At 52.6% G+C, this 27339-nt stretch overlaps 2 protein-coding genes across 5 annotated transcripts; both read left to right on the forward strand.

Annotated features, from left to right (window-relative positions):
- Positions 1-850: 850 nt before the first annotated feature.
- On the forward strand, positions 851-12897 carry kdm2ab (lysine (K)-specific demethylase 2Ab). Of its 3 annotated transcripts, XM_084469784.1 has the most exons (23): positions 851-1011; positions 1346-1426; positions 2702-2840; positions 3047-3125; positions 3297-3343; positions 3516-3694; positions 4748-4854; positions 4983-5076; positions 5245-5398; positions 5530-5645; positions 5775-5901; positions 6107-6396; positions 6476-6553; positions 6643-6903; positions 6989-7117; positions 7232-7318; positions 7731-7970; positions 8062-8091; positions 8240-9267; positions 9341-9504; positions 9890-10036; positions 10109-10324; positions 11384-12897. In XM_084469784.1, the coding sequence occupies exons 2-23, from the start codon at positions 1391-1393 to the stop codon at positions 11563-11565; spliced, it is 3930 nt and encodes a 1309-aa protein (XP_084325910.1). In that variant the 5' UTR covers positions 851-1011; positions 1346-1390; the 3' UTR covers positions 11566-12897. The 3 variants fall into 3 exon arrangements, with proteins under 3 accessions (XP_084325910.1, XP_084325908.1, XP_084325909.1); XM_084469782.1 differs by having other exon boundaries at positions 9890-10324; XM_084469783.1 differs by having other exon boundaries at positions 1388-1426; positions 9890-10324.
- A 1245-nt stretch (positions 12898-14142) lies between these two features.
- Positions 14143-26913, forward strand: ankrd13d (ankyrin repeat domain 13 family, member D). Of its 2 annotated transcripts, none has more exons than XM_084469433.1 (16): positions 14143-14905; positions 14985-15141; positions 15229-15353; positions 15594-15639; positions 16404-16547; positions 17549-17738; positions 18121-18187; positions 18519-18600; positions 18762-18823; positions 19353-19483; positions 20074-20231; positions 20448-20558; positions 21027-21199; positions 21731-21810; positions 24857-25186; positions 26441-26913. In XM_084469433.1, the coding sequence occupies exons 1-16, from the start codon at positions 14822-14824 to the stop codon at positions 26502-26504; spliced, it is 2004 nt and encodes a 667-aa protein (XP_084325559.1). In that variant the 5' UTR covers positions 14143-14821; the 3' UTR covers positions 26505-26913. The 2 variants fall into 2 exon arrangements, with proteins under 2 accessions (XP_084325559.1, XP_084325560.1); XM_084469434.1 differs by having other exon boundaries at positions 15006-15141.
- Positions 26914-27339: the final 426 nt, after the last annotated feature.

The following is a 27339-nucleotide window of genomic DNA, read 5'->3' on the forward strand; positions in this document are numbered from 1 at the left end:
GGTTTGAAGTTTTGGAAAATATGTTTTAGATGATAAATGTCTTGATTTCAGTGTTTTTGTTTTATGTTCATATTTGAATAGCGGGCGTTAACCCAACCTCATTATTCTGGACTTCAGGCGCCGCCTGGCGGCGCGTCTTGTAATTGCATTTAACGTTTGCCGTTCTGGTTGTCTCCAAAGGTATTTGCGTTGTTATGTTCATAGAGTTAATATGTATAGTTAATGTAAATGAACTAAAGCGCATTACCTCACTGCATAAATGAGACATAACTTGATTTTCGATTGCCCCGTCAGATACATTAATGTGCTCCGTGCCATCATGTCTATAACTTTTAACATCTGTGATGGTTGTGAAAATTGTTTTTATGAACTTTCTGTGTGTCATGTGATGCTGACGTAGTTTAAGAGATGGTCTTTAATGTAAAGAAATTGTGGAGATGGTTATTAAATAAAATCGGTTCTCTGAGTTGTGTGTTTATGAGATTCGCTTTGTGGCCAATCGACTGACATTATTATTGTTTATGAATTGAGATAGAGATACAGAAATACACCTAGTGATACTGACGGCCAATACAATGAAAACATTCTTTCAGTTCTATAGAGCTAAGCCATGTCCTGAACTGCATGGGACCGTGCCAGACAAATATTCATGTACTCGTCCGTCTGTCTGTCTGCACTGACCGTCGGGACGCGATACACTTCTTCCAGAAATGAATCCGCGATAAAGATAAATAGCAATTTCCTTGTCCAATCGTGTTCCCGCTGTGCTCGGCTCCGCACCTCCGATTGGCCGGTAGTGGGTGTGGGGGCGGGTCTTGGTGCCTCGTCGTGTGTTTTGTGACCAGCTGAAGATGGCGGCTCGTAGCGAAGCGTCTTAACTTTATCGGACAACAACAGCCGAGCGGCCGCGGAGCGACAGGACGACATGGGGAGGGCTGGACCGGCCGGACACACGCACAGCCCCCCGCACTGACCGCATCGACACCGCAACCCCGAGGACTGCACAACGAGGTACGAGTCAAAAAGTACAACAACTGAAGCTAATCTCCGGTAGCCGAGGCTAGCGCTAGCGGCTAGGCTACAAAGGAGCCGCGGCTCGGCGCACGGCGGACCGGACAGACCGACCCCGCGCGGCGGGACCGGCGCTCCCCGGTACCGGTCCCTCCGGGTCGCGGACCCCGCGGGGTTCCGCGTCCCGGAGCCGGACGGGGACGCGCTCATTGTCGGTCGACGCTAGCCTGTAGCCAAACACTGCTAATGGGAGCTAGGCTACAGAGCTAGCTGCTCACGGGTCGGGTTCCCGGTTGATTCTCCTCAATAAACTCTTTAATCCCGTTACCGGCAGAGGCTCGGTGTGGTTCTGACCCGGTGACCTCTCCCTCCGCAGGCCATGGACGACCCGCACCCGCGCTACAGCAAGCGGCTGGTGAGTCTCTGCATTGTTTGGTCTCCTCACCCTCAACCCAACGGCCTTTATTCAGTGTATCATATATACTATGTATTTATATACTACTACTAATACTACTACCACTATATAATACTGTCTAAAACAGATTCTGTGGCTCGGGCCATTCTATCTTTTATTTAAAGTCGTTTACACTAACGAGAGCCTTCCAAATCAACAAGACCTTATTAGTATTATATTACTACGATATACTTTATTAGTACTATGTACTCTATTAGTGCTATATTAGTACTATATACTCTATTAGTGCTATATTAGTCTCATACACTCCTCCTACCGTACCGTTAGTCATTTAGTAAACCGTATTACTATATAGGTTTAAACTTTTGAACTACTTCTGTTTGTACTTTAGCAACAATGGATCTTTATAACGGCTCACCTTAACCTGTAATAATGTATTCATGTAGGCATGGTTTTATCTTTTCTTTATATTGCTTTGTATTATGGATAAGACTATTTTAAAGATTAATAATACTTAAAGTGTGGATTGGGGGGAGGGTGATTGAGGCTTCATCCATCTGCCTGCCGAGGGTGGATTTAAGTTAGGGAGGAGGGGTGGCATTGTGTATGAAGATTAACCCCAGCTATTGTAGTAACGCATTGTTTGGCTTGGTTTTGAACTGTTGAATAGTTGTCTGCCTGACTGTTGTTCAGGCCAAGGAAGCATTGTTGTGACGGCTCTCATCTTTCTTACATAATTGTAAATGTTTTATGTAATTTATTGCAGTATCATTGAAAATATTCGAGGAAATTGGTTATTTGTCTTGATTGCCATTATTTTATATCTAATAAATATAGCAGCCAATTAATATTTAGTAAGCAGTCTGTATTGCCTGTTATGCCAATGTTTGCCGGATTCCTACAATTTAATACTAGCTGCTCGAGTTCACACAGGGAATAGTTAAGTAGAATAAAGGCCAACAGCAACCTTTCATCACAGACCATGATTGTTCAATTATATATAGATATAGTACCGATTGAATATCTTACCATGTATACGATGTTATGTGTAACTTTGACCCACAGCCAAGCCTCAGTGTTTTTATTACCTTGCTGCCGATGTGTTTTATTCAAAACATTTCTTAATTGACCTGTGACTCCAGAGCCAACCTCCTTTCAGTAAAACATGTCCAGAGCAGAGAATCCTGGTAGTTAATTTGAGGTTATTTCAGTTTTCGACCAGTAAGCGGATGTGGTTGAGCTGTGAGTGTTGAGCGTCTCTCCGTCGGTCTGTAGCGTACGGGCACCCGGCGGCGCTACCAGGACGATGGCATCTCAGACGACGAGATCGAGGGGAAGAGAACCTTCGACCTGGACGAGAAGCTGCACGGGGACCGCTTCAACTCGGAGCTCATCAAGCGCATGGAGGGGAAAGGTCAGAGGTCAACTATGAACCCAACTAGTATTAACTGCTCCTGAAGAACCATTCATCCACTGTTGTGTCAATACTCTTATTCCACGTGCAGGGTTGTAGGAGCAATAAAATACAATCCAAAAACATCCAGTGTTTGGCCTGAATAAACCAAGCTTTTGTTTGATTGTGTGAGTGCTGTTTGGTAACTGGTCCCTGTTGGTCTCCAGACTTCACGTTTGAGTACATCCAGAGGGAAGGCCTCCGAGACCCCATCATCTTTGAGAAGGCAGACGGGCTGGGCATAGAGTAAGATCCTCCCTCCAACATCAATGCATTCTTTTAATTTCAGTTCAAACACTATGATTTGGAAAGCCCTTTGTTTAAACCCCCAGGGATTTAATTTACATTTTAATATTATTGTAATTTATTTTTTAGTAATGTAAATGGTTTGTTGGTGTAACTAATCGTGTCTTTCAGAATGCCGGACCCAGACTTCAGTGTAAGCGATGTCAAGCTGTTTGTTGGTAGGTGCCCTTTATGTGTCGTTCATGAACACCAATCTCTTTGCTCAGTTTCATCATCTATACAAATTCCAACCTGAATTAATTTCTTCTACTTTTTTGTTAATATTGTGAGTTTCTATTAAGAAAGGCGACCCGTTCTATTCATGCTCTGTGATGCTGACTCGTCCCACAGGCAGCCGGCGCATCGTGGACGTGATGGACGTCAACACGCAGAAGGGCATCGAGATGTCCATGGCCCAGTGGCGCCGCTACTACGACACGCCCCCCTCTGAGCGAGAGAAGCTCTACAACGTCATCAGCCTGGAGTTCAGCCACACCAAGCTGGAGAACCTGGTCAAGAGGCCCGCGTCGGTCAGTGTACTGGCAGTACTAACCCCAGATAACATGTGGTACTAACCCCAGATAACATGTGGTATTAACCCCAGATAACATGTGGCACCACCAGATAACATGTGGCACCACACCAGATAACATGTGGCACCACCAGATAACATGTGGCACCACCAGATAACATGTGGCACCACACCAGATAACATGTGGCACCACCCCAGATAACATGTGGCACCACACCAGATAACATGTGCACTAGGGCTGTCAAAATTTCTTTAATATGACGTTTGAATATTCCCTCTAAAAAAACACATATAGTCGAACTATTCATATATATATTTGCGCATTATGTCAATGACGCGAATTACGTCAATAACAGGACAAACTACTACAACGAGACATAACTACTTGTATAGGTAGTTTATTTAAATTTAAACATATTTGACAACATATTACCTACACAAAAATAAGTAAATGAACTAATAGCCAAGACCGCAGACCTCGCGCTCGCTCGCTCTCTCGCTCTCTCTCACTCGCTCTTTTTCTCTCTCTCGCTCCCCCTCACTCTCTCTGCGCATACTGGTTTAAATAAACAACAATAAACAAATGCTGAGTGCTGATCAAGAGTTTTGTGCGAGCAATTTAAGGTCCAGACTCTTGTCCCAAATATGGCAGTCTTCATTCAGTGATTGAAACAAATAGAACATTAATTGAAGTGCAGTGCGCCCACTCGCAAAGCAGACAGCCGCACTGCGGCTGCTGCGGGGGTGTGTTTTTCCACATTCAAATATAAATTTTTACCTTTGTCTGTTTTTAAAAACTATTCAAATATATATTCGAATGTAGAATATTCGTTGACAGCCCTAATGTGCACCACACCAGATAACATGTGCACCACACCAGATAACATGTGCACCACACCAGATAACATGTGGCACCACACCAGATAACATGTGGCACCACACCAGATAACATGTGGCACCACACCAGTTAATCAATGTTCTTTCTTGGCTAAATGCATTTCGTATGAAATGAGATTGCGGAGCACAAGTTGTGTCCTCCTCTGACCCTCAGGTGGACCTGATCGACTGGGTGGACAACATGTGGCCGCGGCACCTGAAGGAGAGGCAGAGGGACTCCACCAACGCCATCATAGACATGCACTACCCCAAAGTACAGAAGTGAGTCCCTCCAACAGACTGGACTCAAGATTCAAAACCAGTCTTTCTCAAAGCTAATTTAAATCCCTAAGCCTCCCACCTGACGACCTGCTGGAGTTGTGCTCTACATCTGCTGCCTCTCTCCCCAGGTACTGTCTGATGAGTGTGCAGGGCTGCTTCACAGACTTCCACATCGACTTTGGAGGCACATCCGTTTGGTACCACATCCTGCGAGGTGGAAAGGTCAGTTCTGATCCCCATGTCCTGTGGTGATAACAGAGTTACTTTAGCATTCTGAATCCGTTTGTACTACTTGCTATGGCTTTAGTGTTGTGGGTTGAACGGACGGCTGTTCTTGAAGCTGACCGCTCTGTTGATCTCTAACGACCGTCCTCCCCTTATGGCCTGCAGGTGTTCTGGCTCATCCCGCCCTCACCTCAGAACCTGGAGACCTATGAGAACTGGGTGCTGTCAGGGAAACAAGGAGACATCTTCCTGGGAGACAAGTGTCACGACTGTCAGAGGATAGAGCTGAAGCAGGGGTACACCTTCATGATCCCCTCTGGTATGTACACACACACACACACACACACACGCACACACCCACATACAACACCTGCACGCACACACGAAACACAACACCCGCACGCACACAGGAGCCGTGCCACCCTGTAGTAACGCGGTTGCGTGTCCCAGGCTGGATCCATGCGGTGTACACCCCAGAGGACACACTGGTGTTCGGAGGGAACTTCCTCCACAGCTTCAACATCCCCATGCAGCTCAACATCTACAGCATCGAGGACCGCACGCGGGTGAGACCTCCCTCTGCACGCCACAGTGCGTCACGCCACAGTGCGTCACGCCACAGTGCATTAGGGATTTCATTACTTTTTGTGACCCAGGATTAATGTCACCCTCCCCCCCCCCCCCCCCCCCCCCAGGTGCCAGCGAAGTTCCGCTACCCGTTCTACTTTGAGATGTGCTGGTACGTGCTGGAGAGATATCTGTACTGCATGACCAGCACCTCCCACCTCACCCCCGAGTTCCAGAAGTACTCCCTGGGCATAGGTGAGGGTCGACCCCCCTACATCCACGCACTGTACCAATCTGTGGTCCTATCATATATAATCCCCCTCTTATTACATCTAAAATATTGTTTTTTATTTTTAACCTGAAATGTGTTTGCATCCCTGAAATGTGCCGCCCCTCCCTCTCCCCCCTCCCCTCCCCTCCCTCTCCCCTCCCTCCCCTCCCCTCTCCTCCCTCCTCTCAGGCCTGACCCGTGAGGAGTTCCAGGCCAACAAACCCGCCGCCGACGGCCCCCCGGACGGCGGCGACAGTGAGGGCGAGGAGAAGGTCCTCGCGGTGGAGGTCAAGGAGGAAGAGGAGGAGGAGGAGGAGGAGGTCAAGCCGGAGGCAGCGTCGCGGCGCCGGGCGGAGCTGACGCCCTACGAGCTGGAGGGCCTGTGGAACCTGGTGGGCAAGCTGGAGGAGCTGCCCGCCAACAAGAAGTGCGTCCCTGAAGGGATCCAGGACGCCAGCGCCCTGCTGGAGGACATGAGGGTGGGTGTCCCCAGCAGCTCATGGACCAGCGTCCTGTTGGTAATGACTGGAGGTCCTCACTGTGTCTCTGCTCCCCCAGGCGGTGCTGCGGCAGCACGCGGCCGACGAGGCCCAGCTGTCCTACACCGGAGAGCCCATCGTCAAGTGGCCCAAGCGGGTGAGGAGCCGGGCGCTCACGGCGGGGGGGTAAGCGGCCTGCGGGTCCAGAGACCCTAACGGTTCTCCTCTGTTCTCCTCTGTGTCCAGCCGTCGTGGTACCGCTCCCCCACCCCACCCCCGCCCGTGGTCTACCGGCCCCGCGTGGGCCCCTCCCACAAGCCCCCGACGCCGCGGCCCCTGAAGCCGGTCTCCTCGCTCTCGGTGCTGCGGCGCCGCCGCGTCCGCTGCAAGCGCTGCAACGGCTGCAGCAGGAAGGAGTGCGGCAGCTGCCAGTTCTGCCACGACATGAGGAAGTTCGGCGGGCCGGGACGCATGAAGAAGGGCTGCGTGATGCGGCAGTGCCTGGCGGTGAGGACCCCCCTCTGGTTCACAGTGAGGCACGGCTTTAGTCTGAAGCATCGGGGCAGCACTGACCCCTCTGATCTCTGTTTAGCCCGCCCTGCCCAACACGGCCCGCTGCGCCGTGTGCGGCGAAGGGGAGCCGGAGGAGGCCAACCCCGCCACGCACACGCTTATGGAATGTTCCAACTGCGCCGAGATCAACCATCCCGAGTGCATGAAGGTGAGTGTCTCAACGCGCTGCTGCAGCTGGTGCAGCTGGTGCAGCTGGTGCAGCTGGTGTAGCCGTGTCCAGAGCTCCGTGCGGCCCCAGCTGATGAACTGTGTGTCCCACCAGGAGCCCGGCGAGGGCAGAGTGAACAAGGACCTGCCCAGCTGCTGGGAGTGTCCCAAGTGTTGCCATGGCAAAGGGTCCGGGTCAGAGGTGAGGCCGCCGTAGAACCACACCATAGTTTAGGCCTGGGCCATATGGCTGACGTAGCACCATATAACTTCATATTGATCCATATCAATTTGATCTTACCATGCTGGATTTGAACACTTGTGTTTAACACTTAATATGACCTTCCACTGTTCTTCATTGATCAATACTCCAATGTCGACAACAATGAAAAACACTCAGATATTGTCAGTAAGCATGGAACCGTGTTTGTGTAACAAACCCAGCTGCTAGATTCGGTGGTCCAGTCTGTTATCGATATATATTGAACATGTTTTATATTGATATTGATCAAAAGTCTATCACGATACGATCATTGATTGTTTTATTGCCCAGGCCTGTTCCCAGTATGTTCCCAGTATGTTCCCAGTATGTTGACTCCTCTCTCTCCTGTCAGTCTTCCAGTGACGAGGGCAGCGTGGCGTCGGTGGGCTCCGCCTCCTCGCGGCCGTCCAAGCTGGCCCACCGGGAGGGCATCGGCGTGGGGGAGAGCGTGAGGGCCCGGGGCCGGCGGGGCCGGGGCCCGGCGCCCCGCACAGGGCCCCGCACAGCGCCCCCGCCCTCCCAGAGGCTGCTACTGCAGCACCAGCACAGCCGCAAGAGAGCCAGCCCCCTGGAGCTCCGGCTGAAGAAGAGGGTGAGTGGAGGCAGGAACACAGACACTGCTCACACTGTGACGCTGACCCCAGGCTCCGCCGCTCATTTCTCTTCTCTTGGTTTTTCTGCAGATCAAAATGGAGCGCAGAAAACTCCTGGCGGTGAGAGACGGGTTTTGTTTCATATTAACGTCTCCGTGGGTTTAAAGAACTAGTTGATAGTATTCACCTGAATGAGGCTCCAGTCACTGGAGCCCCCACACGGTGGGGAGGTCGTCTGATGGTGTTTTTGTGTCTCTGGTGGAAACAGAAGCACTCTCTGGAGCGCTCGCCCCGGCTGCTGTCCTCCAGCCCGCTGTCCAGGATGCGGTCCCCGGCCAGCAGACTGTCCCGGGGCAGGGGCCGGGGGGCCCTGTGGGGCCGCGGCACTTCTTACCGCATCTCCCACGCAGCCACCACCACCACCTTCCAGCAGCAGCAGCAGCCCGCCCCCAGCTCGCCGGCAAAGCCGCGGGGAGACTCTCGGGGGGAGCCACGCAGGGGGAGAGGCCGGGGGGTGAGGTTGAGAGGAGGAGGCGCTGGGCGGGGGCTCCTAGGGGGGAGGAGCCACGGGGAGATGGAGGAGAGCGAGGACGACAGCAGCAGCAGCAGCAGCAACAGTGGCAGTGAGGAGGAAGAGGAGGAAGAGGAGGAGGAGGAGGAGGGCAAGGAAAACCAGCCCGAGGCCAGACGAGGAGGCAGATCAGCCAAAGACAGAGGAGACGAGGACGTGGAAGAAAGGGAGGAGGAGGCCAACCAAAACGGAGGGGAGGAGGGGGAGGAGGAGATGGAGCAGGAGGGCAGAGAGAGCCTGACCCTCACCCTGCAGCGGCTGTCCAAGGCCAGGATGGACCCCACCACCATCGTCCCCAAGCTGGAGGCGTCCACCACGCACAGCGCGGCCCGGGCGCTGATCCGGCCCCCCATCAGAACCCCCGGCCCCCGGGCCGAGGGGCACCCCCTGCTGGCGGACAGACGCTCCGCGCTGCCCTCCCCGCGCAGCAGTCACGCACACTCACGCAAAGCCCGGCCGGCACACCCGGACACCGGCAAGCGGCCCCGCCCGGGGCGGCCCGACAGGCCCAGCAACGGGGCCCCTTCCTCCTCCTCCTGCTCCTCCTCCTCACAGGCCGCCCCCCGCCTGCCTCTGGCCGCCCTCCAGGGGGGGGCGGAGGTGGACCGGGACCCCGGGGTGGGGGCGCCCGCCTGCGAGAGGGAGGTGTGGGTGTCCGTCTTCAGCTACCTGAGCCGGGCCGACCTGTGTGTCTGCATGGCCGTCTGCAAGAGCTGGCACAAATGGTACGCCCCGCCCACGCTGACGGAGGTCCAATGTAAAGGCTGTGTGTGTCCTGACGTGTGCGTTTGTCCTCAGGTGTCTAGACAAGCGGTTGTGGTCGAGGATCGACCTGAGCATCAAGCGCACCATCACCCCGCAGGCGCTGACGGGCATCATCAAGAGGCAGCCGCTCATCCTGGACCTCTCCTGGACCAACATCTCCAAGAAGCAGCTGGGCTGGCTCATCGGCCGCCTGCCGGGTACGAGCCCCTCGTGTCAGAGCCCCCCGTATCAGAGCCCCCCATATCAGAGCCCCCCGTGTCAGAGCCCCCCGTGTCAGCCCTGGTTATAGCGCTGACCTCCAGCACCAGGGCACCTCGTTAAGGGCCGGATTAAGAACACCTGCTGAGAAATGGTCTCAATCCATTCTTTAATTTATGCTAAAATTAGAAACGAATAACAAACGATAATGGAAGGATTTTCCCAGGCCACATGTAAAATTAGATCTAACAGAATGAAACGTTTGATGTGGTTATTCCACTATATTGACTATAATGTCCTGTTCTAGTCCAGTGTCATGTTGTATGAAGGAGTTGATTGGGACCCTGCGCTACCTCCGGTCTGACGTGGGCTCTTGTGCTCCAGGGCTGAAGGACCTGATGCTCTCCGGCTGCAGCTGGTCGTCCATCTCGGCTCTCAGCTCCTCCAGCTGCCCGCTCCTCCGCTCGCTGGACCTCCGGTTTGCAGACGGGGTGAAGGACTCTCAGATCAGGGACCTGGTCACGCCTCCAGGTGAGCTTTCTTCCGTGTTCAGAGACTCTGTGGTGCTGGACCAGCGGGGTAGTGACCCTCTGCCCCCTCCAGGCTGTGATAACCGCAGCCAGCTGCGCAGCATGCAGTGGTTCCGCCTGTCGGGGCTGGAGATCAGCGACTCCACGCTGCGCCTGGTGATCCGCCACATGCCGCAGCTCACCCGCCTGGACCTGTCCCGCTGCGCAGGCCTCACCGACCACTCCATCAACCTGCTGACGGCCGTGGGCTCGTCCACACGCAACACGCTCACCGACATCAACCTGGCAGGTGAGGAGGGGCTGAGGGAACACACCTGGGCAGAGAGCCAGGTGACCCTGGGGCTAAAGGGAGCAGGCCGTGGGAGCTGCCGTTCAGCCGGATCAACAGGGTGATGTTTGGTTAAACGTAATAAAATATGATACAATGAGTAATGTATTAAGCAATGGAACAGCTTTTTACTAGGGGTGGAGCAGTTGTCCAAATACCAAGTTGGGTCCACATCAGGTTGGGTCCACATCAGGTTGGGTCCACATCAGGTTGGGTCCACATCAGGTTGGGTCCACGTCAGGTTGGGTCCACGTCAGGTTGGGTCCACGTCAGGTTGGGTCCGCATCAGGTTGGGTCCACATCAGGTTGGGTCCACATCAGGTTGGGTCCACATCAGGTTGGGTCCACGTCAGGTTGGGTCCACGTCAGGTTGGGTCCACGTCAGGTTGGGTCCGCATCAGGTTGGGTCCACATCAGGTTGGGTCCACGTCAGGTTGGGTCCACGTCAGGTTGGGTCCACGTCAGGTTGGGTCCACGTCAGGTTGGGTCCACATCAGGTTGGGTCCACATCAGGTTGGGTCCACGTCAGGTTTTGGGGCAGTTTTTCGGTTCGGTCCATTCGTGGTAAAACAGGGGATGATAAAAGGACCAAAGGGCGCCCAGGTCTGAGCCGGGCTGGAGGTCTGAGCCGGGCTGGAGGGCTCAGCGCGGCCGTGTGGCGGCGCCGGTGGTCGGCTCATCAGAAACACGACCCGCCAAGTATCAACACACTCTGAATGTAAGGGGCTTCAAAACAGTAGAACTGAAAGAGGTGGTTTGTACAAAGTGACTACACAACATCATGTTGGTCAGGGTCACCTGGTTAGGGTTAGCTGGTCAGGGTTAGGGTCACCTGGTCAGGGTTAGTTGGTTAGGGTTAGCTGGTCAGGGTCAGGGTTGAAACACACACTAATTGCTATGCAGTTATTTACATTGATTCATAGTAAATGTATCAGAAGTTGCGTGTTGGCGAAGAGTCTGGTTTTCGTTGTGATGTCCCACTATGGTCTGTTAACGGCCGCTGTGTGCCTCCTCCTCCAGGCTGCAACCGGCTGACGGACACGTGTCTCAAGTACCTGCGCCGGCTGTCCTGCATCTCGCTGGTGGACCTGCGGGGCTGCAGGGGCGTGTCCCGCAAGGCCTGCGAGGCCTTCATCTCCGAGCTGTCCGTCAACTCCCTGTACTGCCTGTCCGACGAGAAGCTGATCCAGAGGATCTCCTAGTGCCGCTGGCACCTCGCTCAGGGCACCGCGGGACGCGTCCCAGCGGGGGACTCGTCCCCACTGGGCGCGTCCCCAGCAGGGGGACGCTTGCACTTGTCCGTGATGATGGTCGGGCCGACCATGAACTGGGAGCACTTATTGAACTGGTGGGTGGGGGTGAGCTTCTGGACTGAGACAACATTAGTTCTTTGCAATGTTGTGTACATTTCTTTTTCATGTACTGACAAACAGACTCAGGAGTTTTTTGGAATTTGGGAAACTACTATACTAAGTGTGCGTCAAAGTGGGATCCCTCATATATGTATATATGTGTTTATATATATATATATATATGTGAGGATGCCCCAAAACCTTTTTTCTTTTACAAAGCTGTTCCCAATTTTCTTTATGTATTTTCACAGCAATTGCAGATTTTCCAGCTGTGATCTTTTTTTTTTTTTTAAGATTTAATCTTGGTACTACTGGTTGTATGGTATGCTACTGGTGTACTGGTATGCTTTTGGCGGAAGGACCCACACATTTTGGTTCTGTTTTGGTTCGTATGCACCCAGGAAAGGTTTCATGTTTGGTAGTTTATTATAGTCTTATTTTCAACCATCTATTGTAGACTAAAATATTTTAGTTCTGACACACTCCCTCTTTTCAAAAGGAAGAATTATTTTTTAAGTAAAGTATCTGGCACTTTTAAAGTGAGGTATATTAGTCTTAAGTTGACCTGTCTATTTATTGCTAGTTCCCACATGGGGACGGCGTCCTTGTGGTGTAGATGCATCTGTACACAAGATGGGGACTCACTGAGCTCGTCCTGACTGGCAGCTGTGGTGTCACTTAAGGGTACCAGTCACACCCAGTCACACCCAGTATACACCCAGTCACCCAGTATACACGGGCAGGTTCTAACCAAAAAGAGTGGAGGGTGAATGTGAGTGCGTCTCTAATAGCCGTTACAATTCAGGTGCTATTCTTCCCAGACTCCTTTTTTTTGTTTGTACAGCGGTAAGATTTAGAGCAAAATGTTAATATTCTAGACGCGTCCCAGCCCATTTTGATACCTATATTTTGTTTTGTTTGATCAAGTCAATGTGAGTAACTACTTTCCACAGATGTGTTGAATTCAGTGTACAAACATCCTCCTCTTTTGAATCGGTTTGTTTTTGTTCAGTGGTTATCAAGGGTGTTTTCTGTGAGCCCCGTTCTTGCCAAACTGCTTAAAGAATATAAATATATAAATATATACTTTTGTGTAAATGTGTTTCTCTTTTAGATTCTGAGAACCGATATCCTGTAGCATTAATTATTTTCAAAAGCTTTTTCCACTTTATGTTAATGTTGTTATTTTTCAAGAAAAATAAAGGGTAACTTGGTCAAGTGAAATTGAGTTTATTTGATGTCCACTTTTTCCATATGTGGTCATGTTTTGTCTGTTATTCCTACTACACCCTCCTCCATGGAGCCACTACCCCACCTGCCTCCTCCATGGAGCCACTACCCCACCTGCCTCCTCCATGGAGCCTCTACCCCACCCTGCCTGCTCTATGGAGCCTCTACCCCACCCTGACTGCTCTATGGAGCCTCTACCCCACCCTGCCTGCTCTATGGAGCCTCTACCCCACCCTGGAGCCTCTACCCCACCCTGCCTGCTCTATGGAGCCTCTACCCCACCCTGGAGCCTCTACCCCACCCTGACTGCTCTATGGAGCCACTACCCCACCATGGAGCCTCTACCCCACCTGCCTGCTCTATGGAGCCTCTACCCCACCCTGACTGCTCTATGGAGCCTCTACCCCACCCTGCCTGCTCTATGGAGCCTCTACCCCACCTGCCTGCTCTATGGAGCCTCTACCCCACCCTGCCTGCTCTATGGAGCCTCTACCCCACCCTGACTGCTCTATGGAGCCTCTACCCCACCCTGCCTGCTCTATGGAGCCTCTACCCCACCCTGGAGCCTCTACCCCACCTGCCTGCTCTATGGAGCCTCTACCCCACCTTCCTGCTCTATGGAGCCTCTACCCCACCCTGACTGCTCTATGGAGCCTCTACCCCACCCTGCCTGCTCTATGGAGCCTCTACCCCACCCTGGAGCCTCTACCCCACCTGCCTGCTCTATGGAGCCTCTACCCCACCTGCCTGCTCTATGGAGCCTCTACCCCACCCTGGAGCCTCTACCCCACCTGCCTGCTCTATGGAGCCTCTACCCCACCCTGCCTGCTCTATGGAGCCTCTACCCCACCTGCCTGCTCTATGGAGCCTCTACCCCACCCTGCCTGCTCTATGGAGCCTCTACCCCACCCTGGAGCCTCTACCCCACCTGCCTGCTCTATGGAGCCTCTACCCCACCCTGCCTGCTCTATGGAGCCTCTACCCCACCCTGCCACCCTGCCTGCTCTATGGAGCCTCTACCCCACCCTGCCTGCTTTATGGAGCCTCTACCCCACCCTGCCTGCTCTCCTAACCTGGAAACAGCCGCGCACATTATGGGGAAATAAATAATGAATGCTCGGATCGCTATAACTCGCCTCCCAACTACTTCCTGGCTCGCAGGAGGGTATGTGCGCTGTGTTGTGGAGCAGACCGAGGTCTGGGAGAACCGCTGTGGACCAATCGGAGGGTTCCGGGTCCTCCTCTGCCGCAGCTGTCATCAACAACATCGGATGCTCCCCACTCCAGTGACCTGGATGTGATACCACCATCAGGCCCAACCTTCTGTGTTGAGAGCTCAACAATATGAAATAAACCGAAGATGACTGTCAACGAGGAGACTGTCTGGGGTAGAAACGAGGCTTATGTCTGTTTTTTAAATAAAGGCCAACTATGTCCTGCCCAATAGATCGCTCTGACCGGGCGCAGTGTCGGCGGTAGCGGGAGGTGGAGGAGCGGATCCCCGGTGCGGAGAGCGGATCGATGCTATCGGCTCGGTGCCGTCGTTAGCCCCCAGCTAGCTGTCAGACATCAACGAGCTGTTATGTTGTGAAGAGTCGCAGTGTTTCTAACGCATTAACGTCACCTTATCTGAAGCCGTGTTTGACAGATAAGAAACCCTCGACTAGCTGCTAACCACCGCTGCGGTGATATCAGGAGGCTAACCCACCAGTTCAGCCCGATAGGACGGGCTGCTCCTCCTAAGCTCCAGGGCTGCTCCTCCTAACCTCCAGGGCTGCTCCTCCTAAGCTCCAGGGCTGCTCCTCCTAACCTCCAGCTCCTCTGTTTCGGGACGTGGTTCCTTCGACATCTCTGTGAGGACCCAGCGGGCGCCGCGATGGCCCAGGAGGCGTTCCCCCTCCATCTCCTGGTCTGGAACAACCAGTATCTGGAGCTGGACCGAGAGCTTCAGAAGAACGAGGTACATTTGCATGACATTAGCGTCACATGTTGCAGTGTGACTCTCTGGTCAAAGTGGACGGCACTGAGTGATGGCTCAGGGTCGGTTCTGTGCTCTGCAGAAGGACGTGGAGCGCCTGGACCCGCGGGGGCGCACCCCGCTGGAGCTGGCGGTGTGTCTGGGCCACCTGGAGTCGGCCCGCGTCCTGCTCAGATACACGGCCGACCCCACTCACTGCAACGCGCAGAGCTGGACCAGTGAGTACTGCCGGTTCCTGCCGTCTATCTCGTACCACGGCCAGGTCCCGTGTTACAACCCTCCTCTTTCTCTGCTGAACGGTTCAGTTCTGCAGGAGGCGGTCAGCACGGGCGACCCGGAGCTGGTCCAGCTGGTGCTCCAGTACAGAGACTTCAAACGCGCCACGGAGCGGCTGGCCGGCATCCCGGAGCTGCTCAGCAAACTGAGACAGGTACGACTCAGGCCGGTACGACTCAGACCGGTACGACTCAGACCGGTACGACTCAGACCGGTACGACTCAGGTACGACTCTGGTTTGTCATATTTTGGACATTTTTATAAAATAAGTGCATATCTTGAGAGCATGTGTATAAATGATGTTTATAGACTAATAACCAGACTGATAAATAATGAAAAACAACAATGTGCTGTGAAGACTTTCTTTTTTCTTCTATTTTGTAATCGTCTTCAGGCCCGGGACTTCTATGTGGAGATGAAGTGGGAGTTCACCAGTTGGGGTGAGTCCTTCCTCCACTCTGCCTCCTCTGGTTGTACGATATCAGACTCTGGGACACTGTTGGATTAAACACCTGGTGGGGGAATACGAGACCGGGTGGCCCCGCCCGTTCTGCCGGCCATGTGAGTCGGCCCTGCAGAAGGGTCCGGAGAGGAGCAATACATCTCTTTCTGCTTCCGATACGCTTTTGCTGGAGCCAATCACCAAGCTGGCTTTTCCCCCTGGCGCGCTATTGGCTGGTTTAACACAATGACGACAGGGAAGCGACGGCAAGCAGCCAATTGCGTACAGAGTCAATTTAACTCCGCCTGTTGATCACGCCTCTGGTGCTGAAGAAAATGACAGCAGCTTCCCCAGACCAAACTCACTCTACGATGATCTTGGTCTGGCAGCGAGGGGAATACATCTCTTACATACATCCTCCTGTCAATACAAATTAATTGGTAACTTCAACCCTTGCTTGTTTCAACTGTACTTCTTCCCCTCCCCAATCCCATATCTACTGCCCTCTCTTCATCCATACCTTCCTCTTCATCACTCCTGATCGCCTCCTCCCTGTTTCCCTCTTCTCTCCACCCTGTCTCCCTCCTCTCCACCCTGTCTCCCTCCTCTCCACCCTGTCTGCCTCCTCTCTCTCTCCCCCCGTCTCTCTCCCCTCTCCCGTCTCCCCCGTCTCTTTCTCTCCCCCGTCTCTCTCTCTCCCCTGTCTCTCTCTCTCCCCCGTCTCTCCCTCTCCCCCCGTCTCTCTCCCCGTCTCCCCCTCAGTTCCGCTGGTCTCTAAGGTGTGTCCCAGTGATGTGTACCGTGTGTGGAAGAGCGGGTCGTGTCTGCGCGTGGACACCACCCTGCTGGGCTTCGAGCACATGACCTGGCTCAAGGGCCGCCGCTCCTACATCTTCAAGGGCGGAGGTAGGACTCCTCTCTGAAGGAGAAGGTTCTACTGCCAGTGGAGCTCGTCCTCACTTCATTTGAACAGCTCTTGGTTATTCAACCGTTGTTCTTAATTTAACAGTGAAGTGTATTTAACGAGAGCTCTCAGTGGTCCGCCTCTCTACTCCCACCTAGTGGCCGATCTGAGGAGAACAACGGCCAGATGTTCAGACTGAGGGTTTATTTATTTGTTTTTTTATTTCACTGCCAATAAGACGGGATTCCAAAGTCACAGTATCTAGATCATTTTGTAATATTGAGGCGTGTGTTGAGGCATACAACATATTTCCAATGCACTATTCCTGCTATACTTTACTAACTTAGGGAAATATATTCCCAATGCAATTATCCATCAATACCAAAGCCCACTAAACCTCAAGATGTGCCAGTAAGGCTCTCAGACAGTCGGCACTCTGATGATAATGCTCTCAGACAGTCGGTACTCTGATGATAATGCTCTCAGTCGGTACTCTGATGATAATGCTCTCAGTCGGTACTCTGATGATAATGCTCTCAGTCAGTACTCTGATGATAATGCTCTCAGACAGTCGGTACTCTGATGATAAGGCTCAGACAGTCTGTACTCTGATGATAAGGCTCAGACAGTCTGTACTCTGATGATAAGGCTCAGACAGTCGTACTCTGATGATAATGCTCTCAGTCGGTGCTCTGATAATGCTCTCAGTCGGTGCTCTGATGATAATGCTCTCAGTCGGTGCTCTGATGATAATGCTCTCAGTCTGTACTCTGATGATAATGCTCTCAGTCGGTGCTCTGATGATAATGCTCAGTCGGTGCTCTGATGATAATGCTCTCAGTCGGTGCTCTGATGATAATGCTCTCAGTCTGTACTCTGATGATAATGCTCAGTCGGTGCTCTGATGATAATGCTCTCAGTCTGTACTCTGATGATAATGCTCAGTCGGTGCTCTGATGATAATGCTCTCAGTACTCTAACGCTCCGCCCGCTGCGTCCTCAGACGAGGGCGCGGTGGTGATGGAGGTGGACCACGAGAAGCAGGTGGTGTACACGGAGCCGCTGGTGCTGTCCCCGCGCGACGCCCCCTCCCTGCTGGCCGCCATGCAGCCGTCGCAGGAGAACACGGCGCAGCGGCTGACGGCGCCCATCGTCTCCACGCACCTCAACACCCGCAACGTGGCCTTCGAGAGGTCAGGGCCCAGACCTCACGGTCACTCAGTGTCCGCCCTGGTTCTCTTATGGTCCGCCACAGGACCAGCCCCACTCGCCTCCACTCGGCCCGCCTTATCTCTCAGACAGATGATAATGATAATGATAATGATGATAATGATGATAATGATCACAACATGAGGTACCAGGTACCAGGTACCAGGTACCTGGTACTTTTTTAGTCTCACCTCCATATACATTATAGAACCCATGATGTATTGATGGGTTCTATATTATATATATATGATCTATATGATAGAACCCATGATGTATTGATGGGTTCGCTGGTGGTTCCTGGGGGCGGGTCCTGACATCCTTCTGGTGGTTCCTGGGGGCGGGTCCTGACGTCCTTCTGTCCTCCAGGAACAAGTCGGGGATCTGGGGCTGGCGCTCGGAGAAGAGTGAGGTGGTCAGCGGCTACGAGGCCAAGGTGAGCACCCTCTGGGCCCCAGAGGGGCCACGCTGGGGCCCCCAGCTCTGAGCTGAGGCCCCCAGCTCTGAGCTGAGGCCCCCAGCTCCACGCTGAGGCCCCCGGCTCCACGCTGGGGGCCCCAGCTCCACGTTGGGGCCCCCAGCTCCACGCTGAGGCCCCCAGCTCCACGCTGAGGCCCCCAGCTCCACGCTGGGGCCCCCAGCTCTGAGCTGAGGTTGACGCTCCACCCTTTCCCCCCCTCATAATGTTAACCCCTCCCCTCCCTGTTGCCATGGTCCCCGGCCACGCCCCTCCCCTCCCTGTTGCCATGGTCCCCGCCCCCCTGCAGGTGTACAGTGCGACCAACGTGGAGCTGGTGACGCGCTCACGGACCGAGCACCTCTCAGACCAGGACAAGAGCAGGAGCAGAGGTACACACACACACACACGCACACACGCACACACAATACACACACACACACACACACACACACACACACACACACACACACACACACACACACACACACACACACACACACACACACACACACACACACTCAGTTGTTGTTGTGTTGTTCTTTGCTCCCAGGCTCTAAGACCCCCCTGCAGTCGTTCTTGGGGATCGCTGAGCAGCACACGGCGCACAACGGAGTAAGAACCCACACCACGCTACACAACACACACCACACTAAAAACAACACACACCATGCTACACAACACAACACACACCACGCTACACAACACACACTACCCTACACAACACACACACCACGCTACACAACGCTACACAACACCCACACCACGCTACACAACACACACACCACGCTACACAACACACACACCACGCTACACAACACACACACTACACAACACCCACCACGCTACACAACACACACCACGCTACACAGCACACACACCACGCTACACAGCACACACACCACGCTACACAACACACACACACCACGCTACACAACACACACACCACACTACACAACACACACACCACGCTACACAACACACACACACCACGCTACACACACAACACAACACACAGCCTGGAGACACACTGTGTTTGTGCGAGGCGAGTGAATACATACGTACTGCAAGATGTAAAACATGGATCACTTTGGACACCCTAGTGTGTGTGTGTGTGTGTGTGTGTGTGTGTGTGTGTCTCCAGGGTAACGTGTCGCAGTGTGCCAGCCCTCACAACCCCACGTCCATCTCAGCGGAGGAGTACTTCGACTCTGAGTTCGCGCTGAACGGCCGCGACATCGGCCGTCCGGTGGAGCTCACCTCCAAAGTCCAGAGGTACCCTGTCTGTCTGTCCCCATGGCAACGCAGGACAGAGGTACCCTGTCTGTCTGTCCCCATGGCAACGCAGACCAGAGGTACCCTGTCTGTCTGTCCCCATGGCAACGCAGGCCAGAGGTACCCTGTCTGTCTGTCCCCATGGCAACGCAGACCAGAGGTACCCTGTCTGTCTGTCCCCATGGCAAAGCAGACCAGAGGTACCCTGTCTGTCTGTCCCCATGGCAACGCAGGACAGAGGTACCCTGTCTGTCTGTCCCCATGGCAACGCAGACCAGAGGTACCCTGTCTGTCTGTCCCCATGGCAACGCAGGCCAGAGGTACCCTGTCTGTCTGTCTGCCGCCATGGCAACACAAATGGGTTGAAGAAGGGGATCCCAAACCCAAGTCGAGTTTGGGATCCCCTGCTTCAACCAACCCCCCTCTGTGGTGTATAACCCCGCCCCCTGTGGTATAACCCCGCCCCCTGTGGTATAACCCCGCCCCCTGTAGTATTAACCCCGCCCCCTGTGGTCTAACCCCGCCCCCTGTGGTCTAACCCCACCCCCTGTGGTCTAACCCCGCCCCCTGTGGTGTAACCCCGCCCCCAGGTTCAAGGCCACCCTGTGGCTGAGCGAGGCCCACCCCCTGTCGCTGGGCGAGCAGGTGACGCCCATCATCGACCTCATGGCCATCTCCAACGCACACTTCGCCAAACTGAGGGACTTCATCACCCTCAGGCTGCCGCCCGGCTTCCCCGTCAAGATCGGTGTGTGTGTGTGTGTGTGTGTGTGTGTGTGTGTGTGTGTGTGTGTGTGTGTGTGTGTGTGTGTGTGTGTGTGTGTGTGTGTGTGTGTGTGTGTGTGTGTGTGTGTGTCCTGACCCTCTGTGTGTGTGTCCTGACCCTCTGTGTGTGTGTGTGTGTGTCCTGACCCTGTGTGTGTGTGTGTCCTGACCCTGTGTGTGTGTGTGTGTGTGTCCTCAGAGATCCCTCTGTTCCATGTCCTTAACGCCCGGGTGACCTTCAGTAACCTCTGTGGCTGCGACGAGCCGGTCAGCAACATCACAGTGACGCCCGCCCAGGAGGGGGAGGCCGGTGAGCACTCACTCTCTCACTCACTCACTGACTCACTCACTCACTCTCTCACTCTCTCACTCACTCTCTCACTCTCTCACTGACTCTCTCACTCACTCACTGACTCTCTCACTCACTCTCTTACTCTCTCACTGACTCTCTCACTCACTCAGTCACTGACTCTCTCACTCACTCACTATCTCACTCACTCACTCACTCACTCACTCACTCACTCACTCACTCGTGATGATGGTGGTGGTGGTGGTGATGATGATGGTGGTGGTGGTGTTGATGATAATGATGCTGGTGATGATAATGATGGTGTTGGTGGTGGTGATGAAAATGATGATGATAATGATAATGATGGTGGTGGTGGTGATGATGATAATGATAACAATAATGATGCTGGTGATGATAATGATGGTGGTGGTGTGGTGATGATGATGATAATAATGATAATGATAATGGTGGTGGTGGTGTGCGGTCCAGGGGAGGCCGGCGGGGGGGCCAGCTGTGTGGTGGACCCCTGTGTGTTCGAGCCCCCTGCGGACTACGCCACGCTGGGCCCCGGCCGCAGTGAGCCGATGCGCGACGACGACGACAACCTGCTGCAGTTCGCCATCCAGCAGAGCCTCCTGGACGCCGGCACCGAGAGCGACCAGGTCTGCCCCCCCCTGACCCCGACCCCCCAGACCCCCCCCTGACCCCCCATCCAGCAGAGCCTCCTGGACGCCGGCACCGAGAGCGACCAGGTCTGACCCCCCCCCCGACCCCCCAGACCCCCCCCAGACCCCCCAGACCCCCCCAAGACCCCCCAGACCCCCCAGACCCCCCCAAGACCCCCCAGACCCCCTAATGACCCCAGGTCTGACCCCTGACCCATAATGACCCCAGGTGTGAGGCTGATGTCTCGTTATGATAAACGTAGTGAAGCCTGGGCGTTGACCTTCTGTAGTGTGTGTGTTGATGTGTGTAACTGCAGTGTGTGTTGATGTGTGTAACTGCAGTGTGTGTGTTCATGTGTTCAGCTCTCCCCTCCTGAACTGTCCTGCCTACTAAATGTAACGTGTGTGTGTGTGTGTGTGTGTGTGTGTGTGTGTGTGTGTGTGTGTGTGTGTGTGTGTGTGTGTGTGTGTGTGTGTGTGTGTGTGTGTGTGTGTGTGTGTGTGTGTGTGTGTGTGTGTGTTCTCCAGGTCACCATCTGGGAGGCCTTGACCAACACCCGCCCGGTGCCCCCCTCCCCCCTCTATGAGGACGACTGTCAGCTGGAGAGGTACGATTGGTCAGACTCCATTACCCAGAATGCAATAGTGACTGACTGCCCGTTGTTGAGAGGAGAGAGAGGTTCCTCTGAGGCGGTGGACGGTGGTTTACGTCGTGCTGCTACCGCAGTGTTTATATTCACCTGCACACAAACAAGGTTGATGTGAAGTTGCACAAGACTTTGCTTTAGACCTGATGCCTTTTGAGTCGCAGTTCTCAACTCTCCAGGTTACTCACATTTAATACGTCGATGGCTGACTTGGGATGAGTGTATAAAGTTTAACTGGAGGCCATTATAAATATCCACTTAATCTGTCTAACTATCTTATAACATCAGTGTGCTGTTATAAGATAGTTCTACATATGCCATTAGATTGTTTTTTTATCAAGCTGTAATTAGAGTAGTACTATTCAATCGGCATTAGTAATATTTTATTCTGTTCTTTTGGTTCCGTCGAGCGTCTAAAGGCCGAATCCATACGAAGTCAACGCAAAGACACGTTTAGAGGCCAGTCATCCGCCGGAAGAACCCGCGGCGCTAACTGATCAATGGAACAAACAGTGGAGTGAGCGTGATTCTACTCCCGCCAACACTTAAATCTCCCGCTCTTAAATATTTGAACCTTTCGGCGGATTGCGCTTGATGCCTGCCAGCGTTCACTGAGGGTCAGTGTGACGGAGGAGGAAGGGACTGTTGCCGTTTGCAGACTCCCGGAGTTCTATATCTAAATAATCTAATATTATATAATATGATCTAATATATCATATAATATAATATATTATTCTACTTCGTTTAAGAATGCTTGATTCTGATTGGCTGGGAGGAGGGCATTAACCCGGCAGGTTGCCCGCTGACTGAGCACAGCGTCATCAAATAGTAGATCAATACGCCGCTTGTATTTTCTTTCTATCACAGAAAAGTCAAACATGAGGTCCGTTGTAAAAATAAACCTTGTTTAAAAAAGTTTCTAAAATGTGTCGGAAATCTATCGGAGGGTCAGTCGATACATGTTTCGCAAGCGAGATACAATGTAGCAACTACGTTATTAAACTAGTGATCAGATGCAGCCTTGTGTGGTTGCTATAGAAACTAATAAGCTACAGCTGAGCTAACGGGGAGCGTACCTATGTTCCCCGGGTCCTACGTTCCCCGGTCGCGACTGTGTTTTTCGTAGGCGGAATCTGGGAAAAGTTCCGCCTCAAGCGCTAGGATTGGACAGGCAAACTCACACGCTGACTCCTAACCCTAAACCTAACCATAACCGTAACCCTCACCCTAACCATAACCGTAACCGTAACCCTCACCCTAACCATAACCCTCACCCTAACCATAACCCTCATCCTAACCATAACCCTCATCCTAACCATAACCGTAACCATAACCCTCATCCTAACCATAACCATAACCGTAACCCTAATATTCATGATTATTCCGGATTCCACCTATGAAAAATTTGCTAACGTTATTCACCGTAGTTCTAAAGGGGACTACTTTTTGAGGGAGATGAAGTCAAACAGAGTATACATTTAATAAGCATGCAATACGAATAAGAAAAAGCATAATTATTAAAGTATTTGAATTGTTTTATTATGTTGGCAAGCAAGAAGTAGAATAAACGGGATAATCACCTCAAGGCAGGGCAATAAACAGTTTGATACGCCCGGCTCGTGGAAGGTTACCGTCCACGAGCCGGGCGTATCAAACTGTTTACTGCCCTGCCTCTCGGTGATTATCCCTTACTTATCACGGCCAAAAGCTGTGTGCGCCTCCGGATAATATTATGAATCTTGCGACTGCGTTGGGTTCTCCGACGTCTCTGGTTCTTCAACAAGTAAACACTCGTGGTGGGGTTAACTCGGCCATTGAGGAGGAGGCGTTCACAAGAGATAAGCTCCGCCTCCTCCACTCCTGAGAGTGTTTTGAAGTTTGCACGACCAAGAGTTGATGTCGTCTGCCTGAACGCACGGAGATCCGCTTCTGGTGTGAAACCACGGTAACATCAGCCAATCACAGACTGATGCATCACTACTGAACCAACTCTTTAACATCGGCCAATCACAGACTGATGCATCACTACTGAACCAACTCTTTAACATCGGCCAGTCACAGACTGATGCATCACTACTGAACCAACTCTTTAACATCAGCCAATCACAGACTGATGCATCACTACTGAACCAACTCTTTAACATCGGCCAGTCACAGACTGATGCATCACTACTGAACCAACTCTTTAACATCAGCCAATCACAGACTGATGCATCACTACTGAACCAACTCTTTAACATCGGCCAGTCACAGACTGATGCATCACTACTGAACCAACTCTTACACTGCGCTCCTTTACATTTCATGCGCTCAGGGCAGGAGCAGACTGCTGGAGCTGAGATAACTAGTGCGATATTCCCTAGGTTGTCCTCGCCTTGTTAGAGGCAGGATCAACCGCTGCTCATGGACTCTAACGAGGCCTCTAACGAGGCCACTATGAGCTCATTAGCCCTGAAGCCGCCGCTTACTACCGCAGTCAATTCTCTATTGGAACAAACCGTTTGTGACTTCGTAAGTGCTGTTGCCTCTGGTATTATACTAATGGAGTTGTTTCTCTTCTGTAACCAGTCCGATAGGAAGCTGCTTATGAATATAATACCACTGCGCTGCGCTGGCCTCCTGGCCAGAGGATAAGCCATTTGTAATACCTAATAAACATCACACAAGGGCATTAAATCATAACCGGTTGACCCTTTTAACCGTTTGTGTGTACAGTGTGAACCGATATGTTGGTTCAAATGCATGAATCTCAAAACTACGCCATTACAAGTATTATTGGTATAAGATGCATGTAATGAAACAAAGTAAAAATGTCCTTTTTGATTTACTGGAAGAGACCTCATTTTGGCCTACATATTCATACATTCATACTTACTGCATTGTCTTATTTTTTACTTCATTAAATTGTTTGTTTATTATTGGCAAAGCAATTGTCTCTCTCTCTCTCTCTCTCTCTCTCTCTCTCTCTCTCTCTCTCTCTCTCTCTCTCTCTCTCTCTCCCCCACAGGGCGATCCAGGAGTCCCTGTCCATCGCGCTGCCGGGGGCGGAGCCGGGCGGGGCGGAGCCGGGCGGGGCGGAGCTGGGCGGGGCGGAGCCGGGCGGGGCAGCAGACGACCCCAGCCTGTCGTCGTCCTCCACCTCGCCGGCCGACCTGGCCGCCGCGTCCCCGCCCTCCTACAGCACGCTGGCCGCGCCCTGCCTGGCCGCGCCCTGTCTGGCCGCGCCCTGCCTGGGCGCGCCCCGGCAGCCCCCCGCCGGCCTCCCCCTGTCCAGCTTCGAGGAGCAGCTGAGGATCGCCATGGAGCTGTCCAGCCGCGAGCAGGTGGAGATCGACAGGTGAGTCCTGTCTCTCTCTCCTAACCTCCTCTCTCTCTCCTGACGGCCTGTCTCTCTCTCCTAACCTCCTCTCTCTCTCCTGACGGCCTGTCTCTCTCTCCTGATGGCCTGTCTCTCTCTCCTGATGGCCTGTCTCTCTCTCCTAACCTCCTGTCTCTCTCTCCTAACCTCCTCTCTCTCTCTCCTAACCTCCTGTCTCTCTCTCCTGACGGCCTGTCTCTCTCTCCTGACGGCCTGTCTCTCTCTCCTGATGGCCTGTCTCTCTCTCCTGATGGCCTGTCTCTCTCTCCTGATGGCCTGTCTCTCTCTCCTAACCTCCTGTCTCTCTCTCCTGACGGCCTGTCTCTCTCTCCTGACGGCCTGTCTCTCTCTCCTGATGGCCTGTCTCTCTCTCCTGATGGCCTGTCTCTCTCTCCTGATGGCCTGTCTCTCTCTCCTAACCTCCTGTCTCTCTCTCCTAACCTCCTCTCTCTCTCTCCTAACCTCCTGTCTCTCTCTCCTGACGGCCTGTCTCTCTCTCCTGACGGCCTGTCTCTCTCTCCTAATGGCCTGTCTCTCTCTCCTGACGGCCTGTCTCTCTCTCCTGACGGCCTGTCTCTCTCTCCTAACCTCCTGTCTCTCTCCTGACGGCCTGTCTCTCTCTCTCTCCTAACGGCCTGTCTCTCTCTCTCTCCTAACGGCCTGTCTCTCTCTCTCTCCTGACGGCCTGTCTCTCTCTCTCTCCTGACGGCCTGTCTCTCTCTCCTGACGGCCTGTCTCTCTCTCTCTCCTGACGGCCTGTCTCTCTCTCCTAACGGCCTATCTCTCTCTCTCTCTCTCCTGACGGCCTGTCTCTCTCTCCTCACCTCCTGTCTCTCTCTCCTAACCTCCTGTCTCTCTCTCCTAACCTCCTCTCTCTCTCTCCTAACCTCCTGTCTCTCTCTCCTGACGGCCTGTCTCTCTCTCCTGACGGTCTGTCTCTCTCTCCTGACCTCCTGTCTCTCTCTCTCTCTCCTGATGGCCTGTCTCTCTCTCCTGACGGCCTGTCTCTCTCTCCTAACCTCCTGTCTCTCTCTCCTGACGGTCTGTCTCTCTCTCCTGACCTCCTGTCTCTCTCTCCTGATGGCCTGTCTCTCTCTCTCTCTCCTGACGGCCTGTCTCTCTCTCCTGACGGTCTGTCTCTCTCTCCTGACGGTCTGTCTCTCTCTCCTAACCTCCTGTCTCTCTCTCCTGACCTCCTGTCTCTCTCTCCTGACCTCCTGTCTCTCTCCCCAGGCGGTTCCAGGAGGAGGAGGACGAGTTGGAGCGGATCCTCCAGCTGTCGCTCACTGAGCAGTGAGCAGCGCTCACAGAGCCCCGAGGCTTTTGGAGGATGTCCTGTTTTAGTATTTTTATTGGGATACGTTAATATATGTTAATTAATATATGATGATTCATTCCATGATTGATCTTGCATAAAGGCTGCTAGTAGTTAGTGTTTGTGTCCGGAAGGAGCCGTGATGACGGGTATCCAGTCAGAGGAGTAGAAAGCACTACAGTGAGGATAAGGGACGGAAAGATTGACTTTGGATTTCTTGTCATTTTTTTCATATTTTGCACAACAATCCTGCTGTCCTTATTGAGTGGTAAACAATCCCTTAAACCTTAAACCTATTATATATGAACTATCAATGGTAATGATACAAAATGAAAACAACGTTATGATGTAATAACTGATTTAAGAATATAATATAAAATACATATTTATGTTTGCTGCTTTCTGTGTGAAAGAAAATTAAATAATTATGCCTAATTCTTCTGTCTTTATATTGGTTTCAACATAAAATGGTTCTTAAATAGGTCATCATTTCTTTATTGATCTATTAAACATTAAATTGACAGGAATGTAATTAATTGTGATATTTTTTGTTGGATGCTTAAAACACCTAATAGCCCTGCTGTTAGTTATCAAGGCCTTATAGTTAGTTAGTTATAGTTGGTACAAAGTACTTAATATTTCCGTAGATGCTTAGAGGCCTGTCCATTTAGTGTTAATGTTAATTTTCCTAAAAAAACAACAAGTGATCCTGAGTTTGCCGTTTCTAATGATCCTGCTAAATATTCCTTTGTTTCTTCATTACATTTTTTTGGACAAATGCACACAAAAACATACATTAAGGCTGTGGCTCACATTT

Source organism: Micromesistius poutassou (assembly GCF_964030765.1).
Source record: "Micromesistius poutassou genome assembly, chromosome: 6".
Lineage (NCBI taxonomy): Eukaryota > Metazoa > Chordata > Actinopteri > Gadiformes > Gadidae > Micromesistius > Micromesistius poutassou.